General features: G+C 38.4%; 2 protein-coding genes and 1 long non-coding RNA gene across 6 annotated transcripts in view; all 3 read left to right on the forward strand.

The window, feature by feature from the left end:
• The window catches only part of LOC107549634 (nuclear pore complex protein Nup93), a 30718-nt gene extending 18177 nt beyond the window's left edge, over positions 1-12541 (forward strand). For all 4 annotated transcript variants that reach the window (XM_016230789.1, XM_016230791.1, XM_016230792.1 and 1 more), the window contains exons 4-22: positions 214-276; positions 2013-2141; positions 4122-4196; positions 5093-5185; positions 5300-5439; positions 6646-6778; positions 7028-7185; positions 7401-7566; positions 7668-7761; positions 9068-9259; positions 9337-9463; positions 9932-10004; positions 10104-10148; positions 10394-10510; positions 10592-10710; positions 11451-11568; positions 11651-11734; positions 12002-12130; positions 12311-12541. In XM_016230789.1, the coding sequence (XP_016086275.1) occupies positions 214-276; positions 2013-2141; positions 4122-4196; positions 5093-5185; positions 5300-5439; positions 6646-6778; positions 7028-7185; positions 7401-7566; positions 7668-7761; positions 9068-9259; positions 9337-9463; positions 9932-10004; positions 10104-10148; positions 10394-10510; positions 10592-10710; positions 11451-11568; positions 11651-11734; positions 12002-12130; positions 12311-12421 (2166 nt within the window). In that variant the 3' untranslated portion in view covers positions 12422-12541. The remainder of the gene's footprint in view (positions 1-213; positions 277-2012; positions 2142-4121; positions 4197-5092; positions 5186-5299; positions 5440-6645; positions 6779-7027; positions 7186-7400; positions 7567-7667; positions 7762-9067; positions 9260-9336; positions 9464-9931; positions 10005-10103; positions 10149-10393; positions 10511-10591; positions 10711-11450; positions 11569-11650; positions 11735-12001; positions 12131-12310) is intronic.
• Positions 12542-13547: 1006 nt separating this feature from the next.
• Positions 13548-15054, forward strand: LOC107549601 (nuclear pore complex protein Nup93-like). Its single transcript, XM_016230750.1, has 5 exons — positions 13548-13555; positions 13644-13803; positions 13885-14003; positions 14744-14861; positions 14944-15054. Exons 1-5 carry the CDS (start codon positions 13548-13550, stop codon positions 15052-15054), a joined length of 516 nt encoding a protein of 171 aa, XP_016086236.1.
• Positions 15055-15307: 253 nt separating this feature from the next.
• LOC107549635 (uncharacterized) lies at positions 15308-15822 on the forward strand. The gene is made up of 2 exons (XR_001604586.1): positions 15308-15425; positions 15587-15822. It is a non-coding gene; the product is annotated as an uncharacterized lncRNA (long non-coding RNA).
• Positions 15823-16594: the final 772 nt, after the last annotated feature.

Here is a 16594-nt window from a genome sequence, read left to right on the forward strand (position 1 = left end):
GGCGAGCGATCTCGCACAGGGTCGATTCTAAGCACATTTTTAGCAGCGATTTCGATGATGGCAATTCTCCATCTCTGGCCTGTGGCGTTTGCATCTTGGAGGAAGTATGGAGGGAAGGAGAGAGAAAGGGAGAGAGGGCGTGTGCTCTGCATGCAGAAAAGGGGAAAGTAGGTTGCAGTACGTTTAACCTCCATGTCGTGTCTCTTGTTCCAGGGCTTTCTGAAGAACGAGAGAGACAATGCACTGCTGTCAGCCATCGAGGAATCACGCCGCAGGGTGAGCATCTTCCTTTACCTCTCTATATCCTTTTACATCCATTTATTTGCTCAGTCGATCAATCCATGTCTTTTTGTCCAGTGTAGAGAAAAGGAATGGGATTTTTAACAACGTTAAACTTCAGTGCAACTACATCCCGCATTGCCCAGACATTTCAAATCTACGCAATTCATCTGACAGCTCCTTTAAAACAGTCTCCTTCCGATAGTTGCCAGAGGTTGTAGCTCTTTCGGTTATAGGTCAAATCCCTTTTCCCCCTTGTTGTCTCCTCAGCCACTGTCAGTGAGGTAAAAACAGGCCCTTTCACCTGTTATTATCCATCTATCAGCAGAGAGCTGCTCTCTGCCAGGTCAATATCCCATCTATCAAATGTCTCGGGAGGAGGAATGTCAGCAAAGAGATGGACAGAGGATAATTTGCTCACCAAAGAAGAGGTGTTACCCTCACAACACAGATGGCTTGTATGTGACAAAGTGAAAAGTGAAAGTTTTGGGTCCTCAAGCACTGCAGTAAAATGTATGTCCCTCACACACAGGCCCAAAATCAACTTGTTTTCCTTTAAATAAATTTTTTTAATTAACTGACTATTTTGTATTATACAGATTTGTAACTATATATTATAACAGTGGAATTATTTAGTTGTGAAAAAAGCCAGTCTTCATTTATAATAGTACCTGTCAGAAAAAAAGTGACAACTCATCATTATTTATTTACTCATATTTTTATTTTTGTGGTGTTCCACTTATATCTGACGCCACATGAAGAGATGGGCAAAAACTAGGCTTAACATCCTAGAGTTTACTTTAGCAGACCGTTTTTATTTGAATCTTGCACATCACTTACATCAGCATGTGTCAAACAATAGTTCTTAAAATTTTACATAAACCATGTGCAACTGCAGTTTATAATAAAATTACCGTCCAACTGGCGAGTAATTTATTCACTCTACTCTTTTTTTTTTACTTGCATTTGGGGATTTTGAGCATTAATTTTGGACCCCAAGTGAGAATAAAGTAAATTGCTGGATGATTAATGGCTTTTTTGACCCAGCAAAATCATCTGGAGTACAGTTAGATCCTAAAGTGCTTATAAAGCCATACGCTATTGTTTTCCCCCTTAAAAACAAAACTCTCCTGAGCGGTTTCTTCTCTTGAAATTTTACTTGATTGACATTAACTTCAGCACGTCGTACTGATATCTCACTCCCTCCATCATTACGCTCGATTTCAAAATCTCTTCCTCCAGAGTTCAGAAGCCTTTTTAATTAGAATGCTCGCAATTATCACACGTCGATCCGCCGGGACGGAGTAAAATAGACGAAAGGTCTTCGGATTCAATCAGGGTACGGGCTAAATCGGTGGTAGGCTTGAAGACAGACCCAGATAGCGGCGAATTTCCATTAGCTAGGCATCCACGCATCCAGGCTTTAGCGGGCCAGACCCAGTTTGAGTCTCCCCAGGCCCAGCACTTGTTCCTTGTCCCTCGGAGGTGGGATTGGGGGAGGTGTGAAGATAGTGGTGCCCGTTAGCGCTTATTGTGCACGGCATGCTTTCCAGATCCAGGCTGCTCCCTTCTTACTCCACTAGCTATTTTTAATGCGTCACATGTTGGGTAACCTATATATTCACTGAAGGCTTTGTAGTTTCAACTCGTAGTTTAAACTCTCATTTATCACATTTTTTATGTGTGATTTATACCTTGTCCCCTCTATTTCACGCGTTCTGTCTTTCTTGCAGACATTTTTGCTGGCGGAGGAGTACCACAGAGACTCTATGTTGGTGCAGTGGGAGCAGGTGAAGCAGAGAGTGTTGCACACCCTGCTGGGAGCTGGAGAGGATGCACTGGACTTCAGCCAGGAAGTGGAGGTCTGAGGAGCAACACGCCACATGAAACACAATACACACGCAGAATAGATGTGATATAACTCCCTTGTAAGATATGTAATAGCACACACTCACCTCACTTCACACGTGGCGTATCCGTGAAGTACAAATGTTCTCATTTAGCATCTAAGGAGCTTGTTCAGATCTGTTGGCGTGATACACCCAGCCTGTGGCTACGTTTGTCCTGGATCTGTTTGTCAGTGAAATCTTATCTGGAAAAAGCTTTTTTGTAGTTCTTTTCAGAATAGGACATGTCTGTCTGTCTGTCTGTCTGTCTGTCTGTCTGTCTGTCTGTCTGTCTGTCTGTCTGTCTCTCTCTCTCTCTCTCTCTCTCTCGGTCCAAATAATTCTGTCATTAGTTTGTGTTTGTGTTTCTTCAGCGTAACGGCGCACAGAGTTCCTCTGAGGTTTTGTGGAGAGGTATCGGCTGCTATATTCCTCCTGAGAGACAATGAGTGATTTAGTTTCTCATCGCTGGCCTGGTGGCATCTGCTGCATGTCAATCACACAGGAGGTTTATCTGGACACACATCACAGGACGTGATGACAATATAGTCGGGTGGTTTCTCATGGATTTCATGTGTTTTGTGTGTGTGTGTGTATGTCTCTCTCTCTCTCTCTCTCTCTCTCTCTCTCTCTCTCTATACACACACACATATATATGTAGATTTAGTTTTATGTTTGTGTATATATACAGAGATTTAGACTATATTTAGGCTATTTAGCTATAAAATATATATATAAGCTGTATGTGTGAATAAAATTAGATTTATTTTTATATTCTATTTCATACATATTACATGACATCTTGTATACATGACTCTTGTATGCTGTAAGTATTTTAATACATGTATTTACTTTTATACTTTTTTAAAATTTCTATTATATATTTTTAGTTTTAAATCTATTCTGTTATATTCATATGCTCACATATAAAAGTAAAAAAAAATCAGTCATGTGACAATAAGATGGGATGACATTGGCTGCTTTTAGAGGGTATTATTCATGAAATAAAGGCTCTTTTGGCAGCATTGCTCACATCTCTGCTGTCACAAAATGGAGAGGTGAGTAAGAGGAAAGGATGTAGAAAACATCAAACATTGAAGATGACAAGCACTCCTCTTCTAAATAATATATACAAAAAAAACTGCATCTCTTTTATGTCCTCAAGTGGAACAATAGTCTGTCTACGGCAAACAATGACGGTCTTTTTGAGAAGGCGAAACCTCAGAATATGCTTTTTTTCTTTCCTTTTATTTTCCTATAAAGGATTCAAGAAGAATGTAGTGTTTGTTCAAATTTGGACACAAATGCACATATATGTTTGTGTGCTCTAGGAGATTTTTGACTGCTGTCCTGCTGCTTTAATTATTAAACAGCAGTTACATTTTCGATGTGTGACCTGCTGTTCACTTCTTATGCCAGGAGCTCACTCTTCCTTGTACCACCAGCCTGGGTCGCCCCCTCCCCACTACATAGTCACACAAACTACAACGCCTCAGTGGCTTTCTTGCCAGGCTGTTCATGGAATTTGCTACTGTGGAGTGTGTGTGTGTGTGTGAGAGAGAGAGAGAGTGTGTTGAAAATTATTTCAATTAAAGCACCATATGCTTTATCTGTCAAATCTTTCTCTGTACATGTGACATTTTTTCTTTAGAAGAGATAAATTCATGTCCACATATACAATTTAAGGTTTTTCTGTCTGTCTCTTTCTCTGTGTATTCACAATACTGCGCTGTGTGCTCTCAAGCGTGAGTTATGTTCTTCACAATAGCTTCACGCTACATTGGTCACTGCATTTATATTGCAACTCTCCGAGATAAATGCAGCTTGTGTACTTGTCAAACCCACGCTTTTACAGGCGCACATATGCACACCTACACATGTAGAGAATATTAATATGGTCTTGTTGTGTAGACGTCCTTGTTTGTGCCTTAACAACTGTTGCTATGTGCCCTACAGCCCAGTTTCGTGAGTGAGGTCGGAGTTCCAGGACGCAGTGCACTGAACAATGTGGAAGTTGCCTACAGCCGACAGGTATACGTATACACCATAAGCACACACATTTGTTTTTTTAAAATATCTTTATAAAACATTCTGTACATTTCATTCGTTTATTTGTGTGCGTGTGTGTGTATAATAAAGTATTAAAATATGGCTTTAGTTTATTTTATTAATGGGTAATTTTAATAAATAATAATATAAAAATAAACTTAATAATTTAAAAAAATCTATTAAAGCTTTAGTACACAGTTATACATGCATTCAGTCAGTCATCAAAATGCTATAATTTCCAATAGAAAGTACTTTTGAAACATCATACTGATAGAGATTGGACAACATCAAACTGGACGCTAATAAATCATGCAATCCTAGTTATAAGACATCTTAAAAAAAGATTGACTCATAGTTAATCAGAATACCTTTTCATTTAGTTAAGCTTAGCTCCAAGTGCACACACACAGCAGTGAGTTGTGAACAAACATGCACACACACACTGTGAACACACACCCGGAGCAGTGGGCAGCCAATGCTGCGGTGCCTGGGGAGCAGTTGGGGGTTCTGTGCTGTGCTGTGCTGTGCAAGCCTAGCTTGATTGATCAGATTGATTGGCTGGAACGAAGCATGATGGGTAAGCTCCCAATCTATCCATAAAGGGGAGGGCCGTCTATCTCTTCCATTGTTCTCTTTTTTTGTTTTGTTTTTTTGCCTTGTTGAATCATGTGTCGCCACATCGCCTGTGGAGTCATCTTCCTGATCTTTGTGCTCTTTTTTGAAGACCTTCTAAACATTTTCATCCTGTTTGTTTTGTTTTTCATCATCCTACACTTCACCTCCAGATAATAGCAGATCCAGCTATGGAGAGCTTGGCCTTAGACCGCAATCAGACTTTGACCTTCATTCTCAATTAGCATTTTTCGTTTTTTGTTTAGATCTATATCTTCAATGAGAAGATAGTAAATGGGCATCTTCAACCCAACCTGGGAGATCTCTGTGCCTCAGTAGCAGAAAGCCTGGATAATAAGGTATGTCACATTCGGCCTGGCTTCACTGTGTGTCTATGCTTTTTGTCTCAGAAATATAGGGGAGTGATTGCTTTAATAGTGTTTCTGTAAAGTTGTCTGTGTGTGTGTTTGCAGAACGTGTCAGACATGTGGCTCATGGTGAAGCAGATGACAGACGTTCTGTTGGTGCCAGCAAAGGACACGCTGAAGTGCAGAGTGTCTGTGGACATGCAAATGGCCTTCGTCAGACAAGCCCTCCAGTTCCTGGAGAACAGGTGAGAAAGAAAATTCAGCTCGCTCTTTGTTTAGAGAGATAATATTGACGTAAACTAGTTTTAAGTAGGGATCTTGCAATATTGAAATTACCAGTAGGCAAAAATATTTATATATAAGTAATTATAAAAAAAATTATATATGCTTGAAACTTGGTATTACGAGCACTTCCTGTGTCTATTTGCCTCTTTAAGATGAATCGCTTGATGTATTCTCCAATTGTAAGTCTGCTAAATGAATAAATGTAAACGTATTTTTATGTTAATTGTGATTAAATGTGATTGTCAGTGTTTTTCAACAAATTACTTTTCAGTAATTATTTATTATTTAATTAATTATTATTGATTTTAAATAAATAAATTTAAAAGTATTTTTAAAAAACGATTTACATAAAAACAAAGCTTCAGTGTAGAGTTGTACAATTTATTCTTTGTTTAGAAACTTCCAGTTTATTGTGGAAATTGGTTGTACAATTCTGAAGTTACACTACCATTGAAAATATTTTTTAAATGTTTTTGAAATAAGTTGCTTATGCTAACTAAAGCTGAATGTATTTGTTTAAAAAAAAAATTAAATACAGTTTAATAACAATTTTAATAACTCAAAATTATTCTAATATACTAATTTGCTGCCCAATAAACATTTCTTAATATAATCAATTTGATCCTTGTTATTGTTGAAAACCGTTGTCCTGCTTAATATATTTGCGAAAACTGTGATATATTTTTTAACAGATATTTCAAAAGAACAGCTTCTATTTGAAATAAAAATCAAAAATTGTAATTTGAAATATTTCATGCATCCTTGCAGTAGTAATTACTTGCCAAAAAATCTTACTGACCCCACATTTTTGAATGGTAGTGTATGTTCAGGGTTCCCATGGTGTTGGAGAACCTGGAAATATCATGAAAAATAATCAAATTATTTTAGGGAAACTTGTAAATATTGATTCTGTGCTCTCCAAAATATGTAATGGGTTAGATTTTGCTCTTATGTTGATTAAATATTGCTTACAGGACACAGTGAGTTCAGATTTGTGAACTACCCATTTTTTTGTCAATTTATTTCAGTCAGTCTGTCAAACAGCTTCACATTTAGTTCTAACAGGATAATGGGAAAAACATTTAAATTCACTGGTCAGAAAGTTAGTGAACCCAGTATGTACTTTTATCAACTAGAAAAATTGACTGCTTGTGTCTCTTCTACAGCTATAAAAATTACACTATGGTCACTGTATTTGGGAATCTGCATCAGGCTCAGCTGGGTGGAGTACCTGGCACTTATCAGCTCGTATGCAGCTTCCTGAACATCAAGCTGCCGACCCCGCTGCCAGGCATGCAGGTACTGCAGCAGAACGTGTCTACACCACACAGCACAGGCAGCACTACATCATACAGACTAGATGCCTTTACTGCAGATACTCTCGAGTGAACTGCGCAGAGTGTGACTTGCCGTAGTTTAGATAACAGCAGTGGATTCTCCCTGCATGGGCCAATAAGCTGCTTATTTCAGAGCTGAAAGTAAAAAGGGGGTTAATGGACACAGTGTGACCCAAGGATAAACCCTGCTGCGTGTGTATGTGTGTAACAGGACGGTGAGGTGGAGGGACATCCAGTATGGGCTCTGATCTATTTCTGCCTGCGTTGTGGAGACCTGTCTGCCGCCATGCAGGTGGTGAACAGGGCACAGCATCAGCTGGGCGACTTTAAGATTTGGTTTCAGGAATACATGAACAGCCCCGACCGACGGTGAGAACGCACATACACTCATCCCAAAACTAGATCACATCCTAAGAGGACTATTTCTCCTCTGTTTTTGGTAACTACTTCTCTCTCTTGTGCATTTGACCCAGCTTGCTCCCTTTTCGTCTCTCATGCATAAGTTTGAATCTTAAAACTGAATAATTCAGTAAATCTGTTTTAGGATTCAGTGTATATTTATTCAACTGCACTGTTCTTCTCAGTTTGTCTCCTGCCACGGAGAATAAACTACGACTTCATTACCGACGTGTGCTGAGGAACAGTGCTGACCCCTACAAGCGCTCGGTCTACTGCCTCATCGGCAAATGCGACATCGGTGACAATCATGGAGAGGTGGCCGATAAGACGGAAGACTACCTGTGGCTCAAGGTCAGATACAGTGACAGATATAGACCAAATTGTATATCAGAGTTTGTTATAGTTAATATTTTTTACTAAGGTTTTGAGCCATGTTCTGTGTCCATGTCCAGCTGAATCAAGTGTGTTTTGATGAGGATGGCAGCAGTTCCCCTCAGGACAGAATGACTCTAGCCCAACTTCAGAAACAGCTACTGGAGGACTATGGTGAGACTCACAGTCACCATATATATATATATATATATATATATGATATGTGACCCTGGACCACAAAACCAGTCGCTTGGGTATATTTTTATCAATAGCCCCAAAAAAATTGTATGGGCCAAAATTATCGATTTTTCTTTTATGCCAAAAATCTTTAGGATATTAAGTAAAGATAATGTTCCATGAAGATATTTTGTACATTTCCTACCATAAATATATCTAAACTTAATTTTTGATTAGTAATATGCATTGCTAAGAACTTCATTTGGACAACTTTAAAGGCGATTTTCTCGGTATTTCGATTGTTTTGCACCATCAGATTCCAGATATTCAAATAGTTGTATCTCGGCCAAATATTGTCCTATCCTAACAAACCATACATCAATGGAAAGCTTATTTATTCAGCGTTCAGATGATAGACAGGTTTCAGCTGGATTCAATCAGATTCAGAGAAAACACATCGTGAATATTTTGGAAAAAATTTGCTGTGTCACAAGGGAATCCTAGCAGCTTTTGTTAAACTGGATTAAGCTGACTACACTATTAAATAATATTACAGTTACACAATTCAGGCAGTATATCTTAATCTCAGCTCTTTAAAACAAGTGGTCTCTCTGAATGAGTGAAACTCACATCAAATTATTCCATACAGCCAATAAATCAGCCCACTTATCTTTAGATTGACTCCAGTCCTAAAGGAAGAGATTTAAATGGGCATTTGAAAGACTAGGAAGTTAGGCAGTATGCAAACCCCCCCTATTCAGTCTCTGCCAGTGTGCCTAACCCAGACAAAAGTGTATGTCATTGTGCTGTTTTCTCATGACTTAAACTTCTCCTCGCCCAGTTTTAAAAAGGCATCCGCTTAGTTTCTTCCACCTGCCTGATGAGTCAGTCTTATCTCGCCGGTGCTCTTGCAGTACACCGCATTAAAGACTCCCTCTATTGCTGATAAGACTCCTTCACGCCCAGCTGCGCTGCCATTACGCTCCATGCGAAGTCGCAGCAGGTCTTTTCAATGCCGCTTTAAGACGTCAAGTTTTAACGCCAATTTAAATGAGAGGGGATTATTTCAACTCATGCAAATGGAAATCAAACGGCCTATTTAAGCCCTTCACAGCTGAGGAAGATTTATGTGGAACCTATTACTCGCTTAAAGAAGCATTCAATTCCTTAAGTTACAAATCCTTACTGGCTGCATTTGCATGTGCACATTCCCAATATGGGGTTTATAATGTTCTGTAAGTGGTTTTGGATTATCCCAAATGCTCATAAAGATGTGTGGCATTATTTAAATCGTTTTCTGCAGGTGAGAACCATTTCTCGGCCAGCCACCAGCCATTCCTGTACTTCCAGGTGCTTTTCCTGACTGCACAGTTTGAGGCGGCTATAGCGTTCCTTTTCCGAGTGGAGCGTCTGCGCAGCCATGCCGTTCACGTAGCTCTGGTGCTGTACGAACTCAAACTGCTGCTCAAATCATCGGGCCAGAGCGCACAACTCTGTAAGTTCTCATCAATAAGTGATAACTCAAAATTGTATCTGGTTTCTGTTCTAAAGAGGTTTTTGGTCTTTTATCAGTGAGTCAAGAAGCTGGAGATCCTCCAATGGTGCGAAGGCTCAACTTCATCAGGCTGCTTATGCTCTACACCCGCAAGTTTGAGTCCACAGACCCACGAGAGGCCCTGCAGTACTTCTACTTTCTCCGGTAATGGTCGTCCTAACCCCAGCTGATTGGGTCATTTAGGGTAACATACTAAAAGAGCACAACACACCAGACCTGTTCTAAAATCAGCTTGTTTCCTGTTTGATCAGTGGCTGAACTATAAGTCATGTCTTTTTCTCTGAAAATACTGAGCAAAATCCCTCTCTGAGAAGAGATTAATGTGTCATGAATAACTCAGAACCTTCCACGAATGATCCATGAATAATTAAACCTGTTCCATGGACACTGAATTCGATGCTAACTCGACCCATTGTTTTAAGAGACCTCACAGGCACCGTTACAAAAAGGAAACGGTTGATCTTCTAAAGGTCTCTTATCTCGGGGTTTGCATGCATATCACAAAGCGAACACATTCCTTTGCAGGCCCAAGTGCTTTCCTGCTACAAATGGCATAATTGCTGTACTTCACTGAGTGAAAACTCACATTCACTGTCTTCTGATTGGCCACAGGAATGAGAAGGACAGTCAAGGAGAAAACATGTTCATGCGCTGTGTCAGCGAGCTAGTCATCGAGAGTCGGGAGGTAAGAAACGTGTGCGAGCTCATTGGAGGAAGCGTTTCTGCATACTAATTGCTATTATTATTGCATAATATCTGTCAATACTTAACTCTCTTCCTGTAGTTCGATATGCTTCTTGGAAGACTCGAAAAAGATGGAAGCAGAAAGGTATGTTGGAGGCTTTTGTAATATCACCTGACTTGCAGACAGTGAGCATGCTACTGTTCTTTCACAGTAACTCACTTGTTCGTTTATTTTGTTTGTTCAGTCTTGCATGGTTGTGTAGAATGTGCTATTGTCTCAAAGGCCTTTGCAACACAGTCTGGCCTTTCATGCTCAAAGCAATTTGACAACACCATTGTGCATTCAGAGTCTTCATCAGCTCTAAGCAGTGTTTGTTTGAATCCCTTCAGCCCGGCGTGATCGACAAGTTCGCTGGAGACACGCGGGCCATCATTACCAAGGTGGCCTCAGAGGCTGAGAACAAGGGGTTGTTTGAGGAGGCCGTCAAACTGTACGAGTTAGCCAAGGTAAGATAAGTAGTGACATGACGTTGGGTTGATTAGTCTCATGATGATTGTGCCTAAAGCATCTTTTTTTTCCTGCATTAGAACGCTGATAAGGTTCTGGAGCTGATGAACAAATTGTTGAGTCCAGTTATCGCTCAAGTTAGCGAGCCCCAGTCCAACAAAGAGCGACTCAAAAACATGGCAGTGGCTATTGCTGAACGGTGAGCACAGACCTTTTTAAACTATGAAAGCCATTTTCTGTGTAAAGTACAAAAAAAATATTTATCTAACAATTGCGACTTTATTTCTCATAATTGATCATAATCCCAACTTTGTTTCTCACTACAGAAATTCATCTCATTATTGCAACTTTATATTTCACAATGTGACTTAATATTGCCCAAATTGTGCCTTTATATCTCTCAAATGTGACTTAATAGGTTGCAGTGGAGACTCTATATCTCTGAATAATGGCTTGACCTCTTTTAATTGCAACTTCACATCTCACAATTGCAACAATATATCTTCCAGTTGTGAACTGTTGCAACTTTATAACTGTTGCAATTTTACTTCTTGCAGTTGCAACTTTATATTTCACAATTGAAACTATAACTACCAATTGCAATTCCATAGATCACAGTGTCTTTATTTCTCAGTTGCAATTTGTCAATTGTGACTGTATATCTTGCATTATTACAACTTTGCCTCCTAATTGCAACTTTATACAGTATCTCACCATTGTGACGTTACATCTTGAAACTGCAACTTTATTTCTTGTAATAATGATTTGTATCTTCCGAATGCATCTTTATTTCTTGCAAAGTGACTTTCTTGTAATTGTTACATTATCTCGCAAATGTAACTTTATTTTTTTTTTTAAATATTATCTCACAATTACTTTAAGTTTGAGGCAGAAACAGGCATCCATCATCAAATGGTTTCTTGTATTTCTTGAGCACAGGTACCGTACTAACGGTATAGCTGGGGAGAAGTCTGTGGACAGCACCTTCTACCTGCTTCTGGATCTCATGACGTTCTTTGATGAGTACCACGCCGGCCACATAGACCGAGCCTACGATGTAAGTCACCTATAAGACCCCTGCTGACCTTGGGCACATGCTGTCAGGCATTAATCTTTATTTTTGTGCCATTCTGTGTCAGGTGATTGAGAGGCTAAAGCTGGTTCCCTTAAGTCAGGACAGTGTGGAGGAGCGGGTTGCTGCATTCAGAAACTTCAGCGATGAGGTAAGAGATCTGAAAACATTAGCATAAATCACCTACTTGCTTTTATTTCAAATGCTAAGCTGTTGTCGTTTCAGGTGACCCCAAATTAATACGTCTTTTCAAATCTTTGCTTTTTGGTTGAGTTGACTAAAAACTGTATTTTTACAATATTAAAAACTGACTACACACTGTCTGTATAATTTTGAAAAACTGTTCTTTTTTTAATTCCCAGAATGGAGACATTTATTAACATGACATTCTCTCCATTGTGTCCTAATCTTTTCACAGATAAGACACAATTTGTCAGAGGTTCTGTTGGCCACAATGAATATCCTGTTCACACAGTACAAGCGTCTAAAGGGGGCTGCAGCAGGTACGCCGGGAAGACCTCAGCGTACCCTAGAGGACAGAGACATGGTAAAACATATTTTCTAAGTTAAAATTATTGCTTATTCAACTATAAAGCTAACCCTGAGTGTGAGTCCATTATTCACTGGACATTGGACACACATTGTGACGATACATGTTAATTGTGATTAGCTCTTCTCAAGTGTGTGTGTGACTACCGGCGGTTGCATTTGTCTACTTTCTCTGCAGCTGCTGCGCAGTCAAGCCCGGGCTCTGATCACGTTTGCGGGAATGATTCCGTATCGGATGGCTGGAGATACCAATGCCAGACTGGTTCAGATGGAGGTCCTAATGAACTGAAACCCCCCCCCCCCCCCTTCTCCAGCAGCGGTCTTTCATTGTCCTCATTCCATCATTACTTTTGTCAACTTATATTTGTATTTTTTCCCATTATTTGAAATAAAATAAAAAAATGAAATTGAGATCAATTTTGTTTCAATTTCATTTCTTATATCGTAACCCTTTTTTTTTTCTTTCTTTTTTTTTTTAAGTTTTTTTATTTGATGTGACATTTTGTCCTGCATTTTCTGTTTATTTGATTACATTTCAGTTGCAAATCAATTTAATTTTAAATGCCATAGTGTCATATAAAAGCTATATGAAACTAATCAAATACACTATTACAGCTTATCACTCATGAAATTCAATATCAATTCAATATGAAATCCAGTGCAAACAATCAATGTGCACATGACATGACAATAGCATTCTTTATTATGTCATTAACAGTAAGATTAGCCACTTTGGTGGATTTGGTGGCAGCCAACAATCTGTGTACTGTATATACAGGGTTCTCACAGAAAAACCTTCCGGGGTCAGAGCGTACTATACATTTGACTAGTTATGAGTTGTTCTGAAATATTTTATTGACTACACATTGTTGTTGATAGAGCTTGTGTAGTGTAAAACACCAAATGTAGTGATTTGTGAGCAATTCTTTCTATTAAGGGAAGCACTTTACAAATTGTCCCCATTAGTTAATGCATTAACTAACACTGAGCAATACATTTGTTACAGTATTTATTCATCTGTTAACATTAGTTAATAAAATACAACTCTTGGTTATTAGTTCAGGTCCATTAAATAATATTAACAGACAACTTTTAATTTTAATAATGAAATTAGCATTAAGATGAATAAATGATTTGGAAGATTTCTTCATTGTTCATCTTCAGTGTATGTTAACTAAATGCAATTAACTAAAGACTTTTATTAAATCATTCAAATTGCTTCACAAGATCAATCCGTTCACAAATCAGCCTGAATCAAAAATGACAAAGTTCATGGAAATGATCAAAACGAGAAGCCTGTTTATTTTTTTGCCTGTGTTTTAGTTGGCTCATACTTTATTCATTAAAATGTATATTGTGTAACACAAACCTACTGTACAAACAAGTGGCCGGACAGTTTGTTTGTTCAGTCTTGCATGGTTGTGTAGAATGTGCTATTGTCTCAAAGGCCTTTGCAACACAGTCTGGCCTTTCATGCTCAAAGCAATTTGACAACACCATTGTGCATTCAGAGTCTTCATCAGCTCTAAGCAGTGTTTGTTTGAATCCCTTCAGCCCGGCGTGATCGACAAGTTCGCTGGAGACACGCGGGCCATCATTACCAAGGTGGCCTCAGAGGCTGAGAACAAGGGGTTGTTTGAGGAGGCCGTCAAACTGTACGAGTTAGCCAAGGTAAGATAAGTAGTGACATGACGTTGGGTTGATTAGTCTCATGATGATTGTGCCTAAAGCATCTTTTTTTTCCTGCATTAGAACGCTGATAAGGTTCTGGAGCTGATGAACAAATTGTTGAGTCCAGTTATCGCTCAAGTTAGCGAGCCCCAGTCCAACAAAGAGCGACTCAAAAACATGGCAGTGGCTATTGCTGAACGGTGAGCACAGACCTTTTTAAACTATGAAAGCCATTTTCTGTGTAAAGTACAAAAAAAATATTTATCTAACAATTGCGACTTTATTTCTCATAATTGATCATAATCCCAACTTTGTTTCTCACTACAGAAATTCATCTCATTATTGCAACTTTATATTTCACAATGTGACTTAATATTGCCCAAATTGTGCCTTTATATCTCTCAAATGTGACTTAATAGGTTGCAGTGGAGACTCTATATCTCTGAATAATGGCTTGACCTCTTTTAATTGCAACTTCACATCTCACAATTGCAACAATATATCTTCCAGTTGTGAACTGTTGCAACTTTATAACTGTTGCAATTTTACTTCTTGCAGTTGCAACTTTATATTTCACAATTGAAACTATAACTACCAATTGCAATTCCATAGATCACAGTGTCTTTATTTCTCAGTTGCAATTTGTCAATTGTGACTGTATATCTTGCATTATTACAACTTTGCCTCCTAATTGCAACTTTATACAGTATCTCACCATTGTGACGTTACATCTTGAAACTGCAACTTTATTTCTTGTAATAATGATTTGTATCTTCCGAATGCATCTTTATTTCTTGCAAAGTGACTTTCTTGTAATTGTTACATTATCTCGCAAATGTAACTTTATTTTTTTTTTTAAATATTATCTCACAATTACTTTAAGTTTGAGGCAGAAACAGGCATCCATCATCAAATGGTTTCTTGTATTTCTTGAGCACAGGTACCGTACTAACGGTATAGCTGGGGAGAAGTCTGTGGACAGCACCTTCTACCTGCTTCTGGATCTCATGACGTTCTTTGATGAGTACCACGCCGGCCACATAGACCGAGCCTACGATGTAAGTCACCTATAAGACCCCTGCTGACCTTGGGCACATGCTGCCAGGCATTAATCTTAATTTTTGTGCCATTCTGTGTCAGGTGATTGAGAGGCTAAAGCTGGTTCCCTTAAGTCAGGAGAGTGTTGAAGAACGGGTTGCAGCCTTCAGAAACTTCAGCGACGAGGTAAGAGATCTGAAAGCATTAGCATAAATTATCTACTTGCTGTTATTTCAAATCCTGAGCTGTTGTCGTTTCAGGTGACCCCAAATGTTAATACCTCTTTTCAAATCTTTGCTTTTTGGTTGAGTTGACTAAAAACTGTATTTTTACAATATTAAAAACTGACTACACACTGTCTGTATAATTTTGAAAAACTGTTCTTTTTTTAATTCCCAGAATGGAGACATTTATTAACATGACATTCTCTCCATTGTGTCCTAATCTTTTCACAGATAAGACACAATTTGTCAGAGGTTCTGTTGGCCACAATGAATATCCTGTTCACACAATACAAGCGTCTAAAGGGGGCTGCAGCAGGTACGCCAGGAAGACCTCAGCGTACCCTAGAGGACAGAGACATGGTAAGACACATTTTCTAAGATAAAATGATTGGTTAATCAACTATAAAGCTAATAGTCCATTATTCACTGGACACACACTATGATGATACATGTTAATCCTGATTAGCTCTTCTCAAGTGTGTGTGACCACCTGCGGTTGCATTTGTCTACTTTCTCTGCAGCTGCTGCGCAGTCAAGCCCGGGCTCTGATCACGTTTGCGGGAATGATTCCGTATCGGATGGCTGGAGATACCAATGCCAGACTGGTTCAGATGGAGGTCCTAATGAACTGAAACCCCCCCCCCCCCTTGACCCTTCTCCAGCAGCTCTCTTTCATTGTCCTCATTCCATCATTACTTTTGTCAACTTATATTTGTATTTTTTCCCATTATTTGAAATAAAATAAAAAAATGAAATTGAGATCAATTTTGTTTCAATTTCATTTCTTATATCGTAACCCTTTTTTTTTTCTTTCTTTTTTTTTTTAAGTTTTTTTATTTGATGTGACATTTTGTCCTGCATTTTCTGTTTATTTGATTACATTTCAGTTGCAAATCAATTTAATTTTAAATGCCATAGTGTCATATAAAAGCTATATGAAACTAATCAAATACACTATTACAGCTTATCACTCATGAAATTCAATATCAATTCAATATGAAATCCAGTGCAAACAATCAATGTGCACATGACATGACAATAGCATTCTTTATTATGTCATTAACAGTAAGATTAGCCACTTTGGTGGATTTGGTGGCAGCCAACAATCTGTGTACTGTATATACAGGGTTCTCACAGAAAAACCTTCCGGGGTCAGAGCGTACTATACATTTGACTAGTTATGAGTTGTTCTGAAATATTTTATTGACTACACATTGTTGTTGATAGAGCTTGTGTAGTGTAAAACACCAAATGTAGTGATTTGTGAGCAATTCTTTCTATTAAGGGAAGCACTTTACAAATTGTCCCCATTAGTTAATGCATTAACTAACACTGAGCAATACATTTGTTACAGTATTTATTCATCTGTTAACATTAGTTAATAAAAATACAACTCTTGGTTATTAGTTCAGGTCCATTAAATAATATTAACAGACAACTTTTAATTTTAATAATGAAATTAGCATTAAGATGAATAAATGATTTGGAAGATTTCTTCATTGTTCATCTTCAGTGTATGTTAACTAAAT

This window comes from Sinocyclocheilus grahami, unplaced genomic scaffold (genome assembly GCF_001515645.1).
Source record: "Sinocyclocheilus grahami isolate Dianchi unplaced genomic scaffold, SAMN03320097.WGS_v1.1 scaffold377.1, whole genome shotgun sequence".
NCBI classification, from domain to species: domain Eukaryota; kingdom Metazoa; phylum Chordata; class Actinopteri; order Cypriniformes; family Cyprinidae; genus Sinocyclocheilus; species Sinocyclocheilus grahami.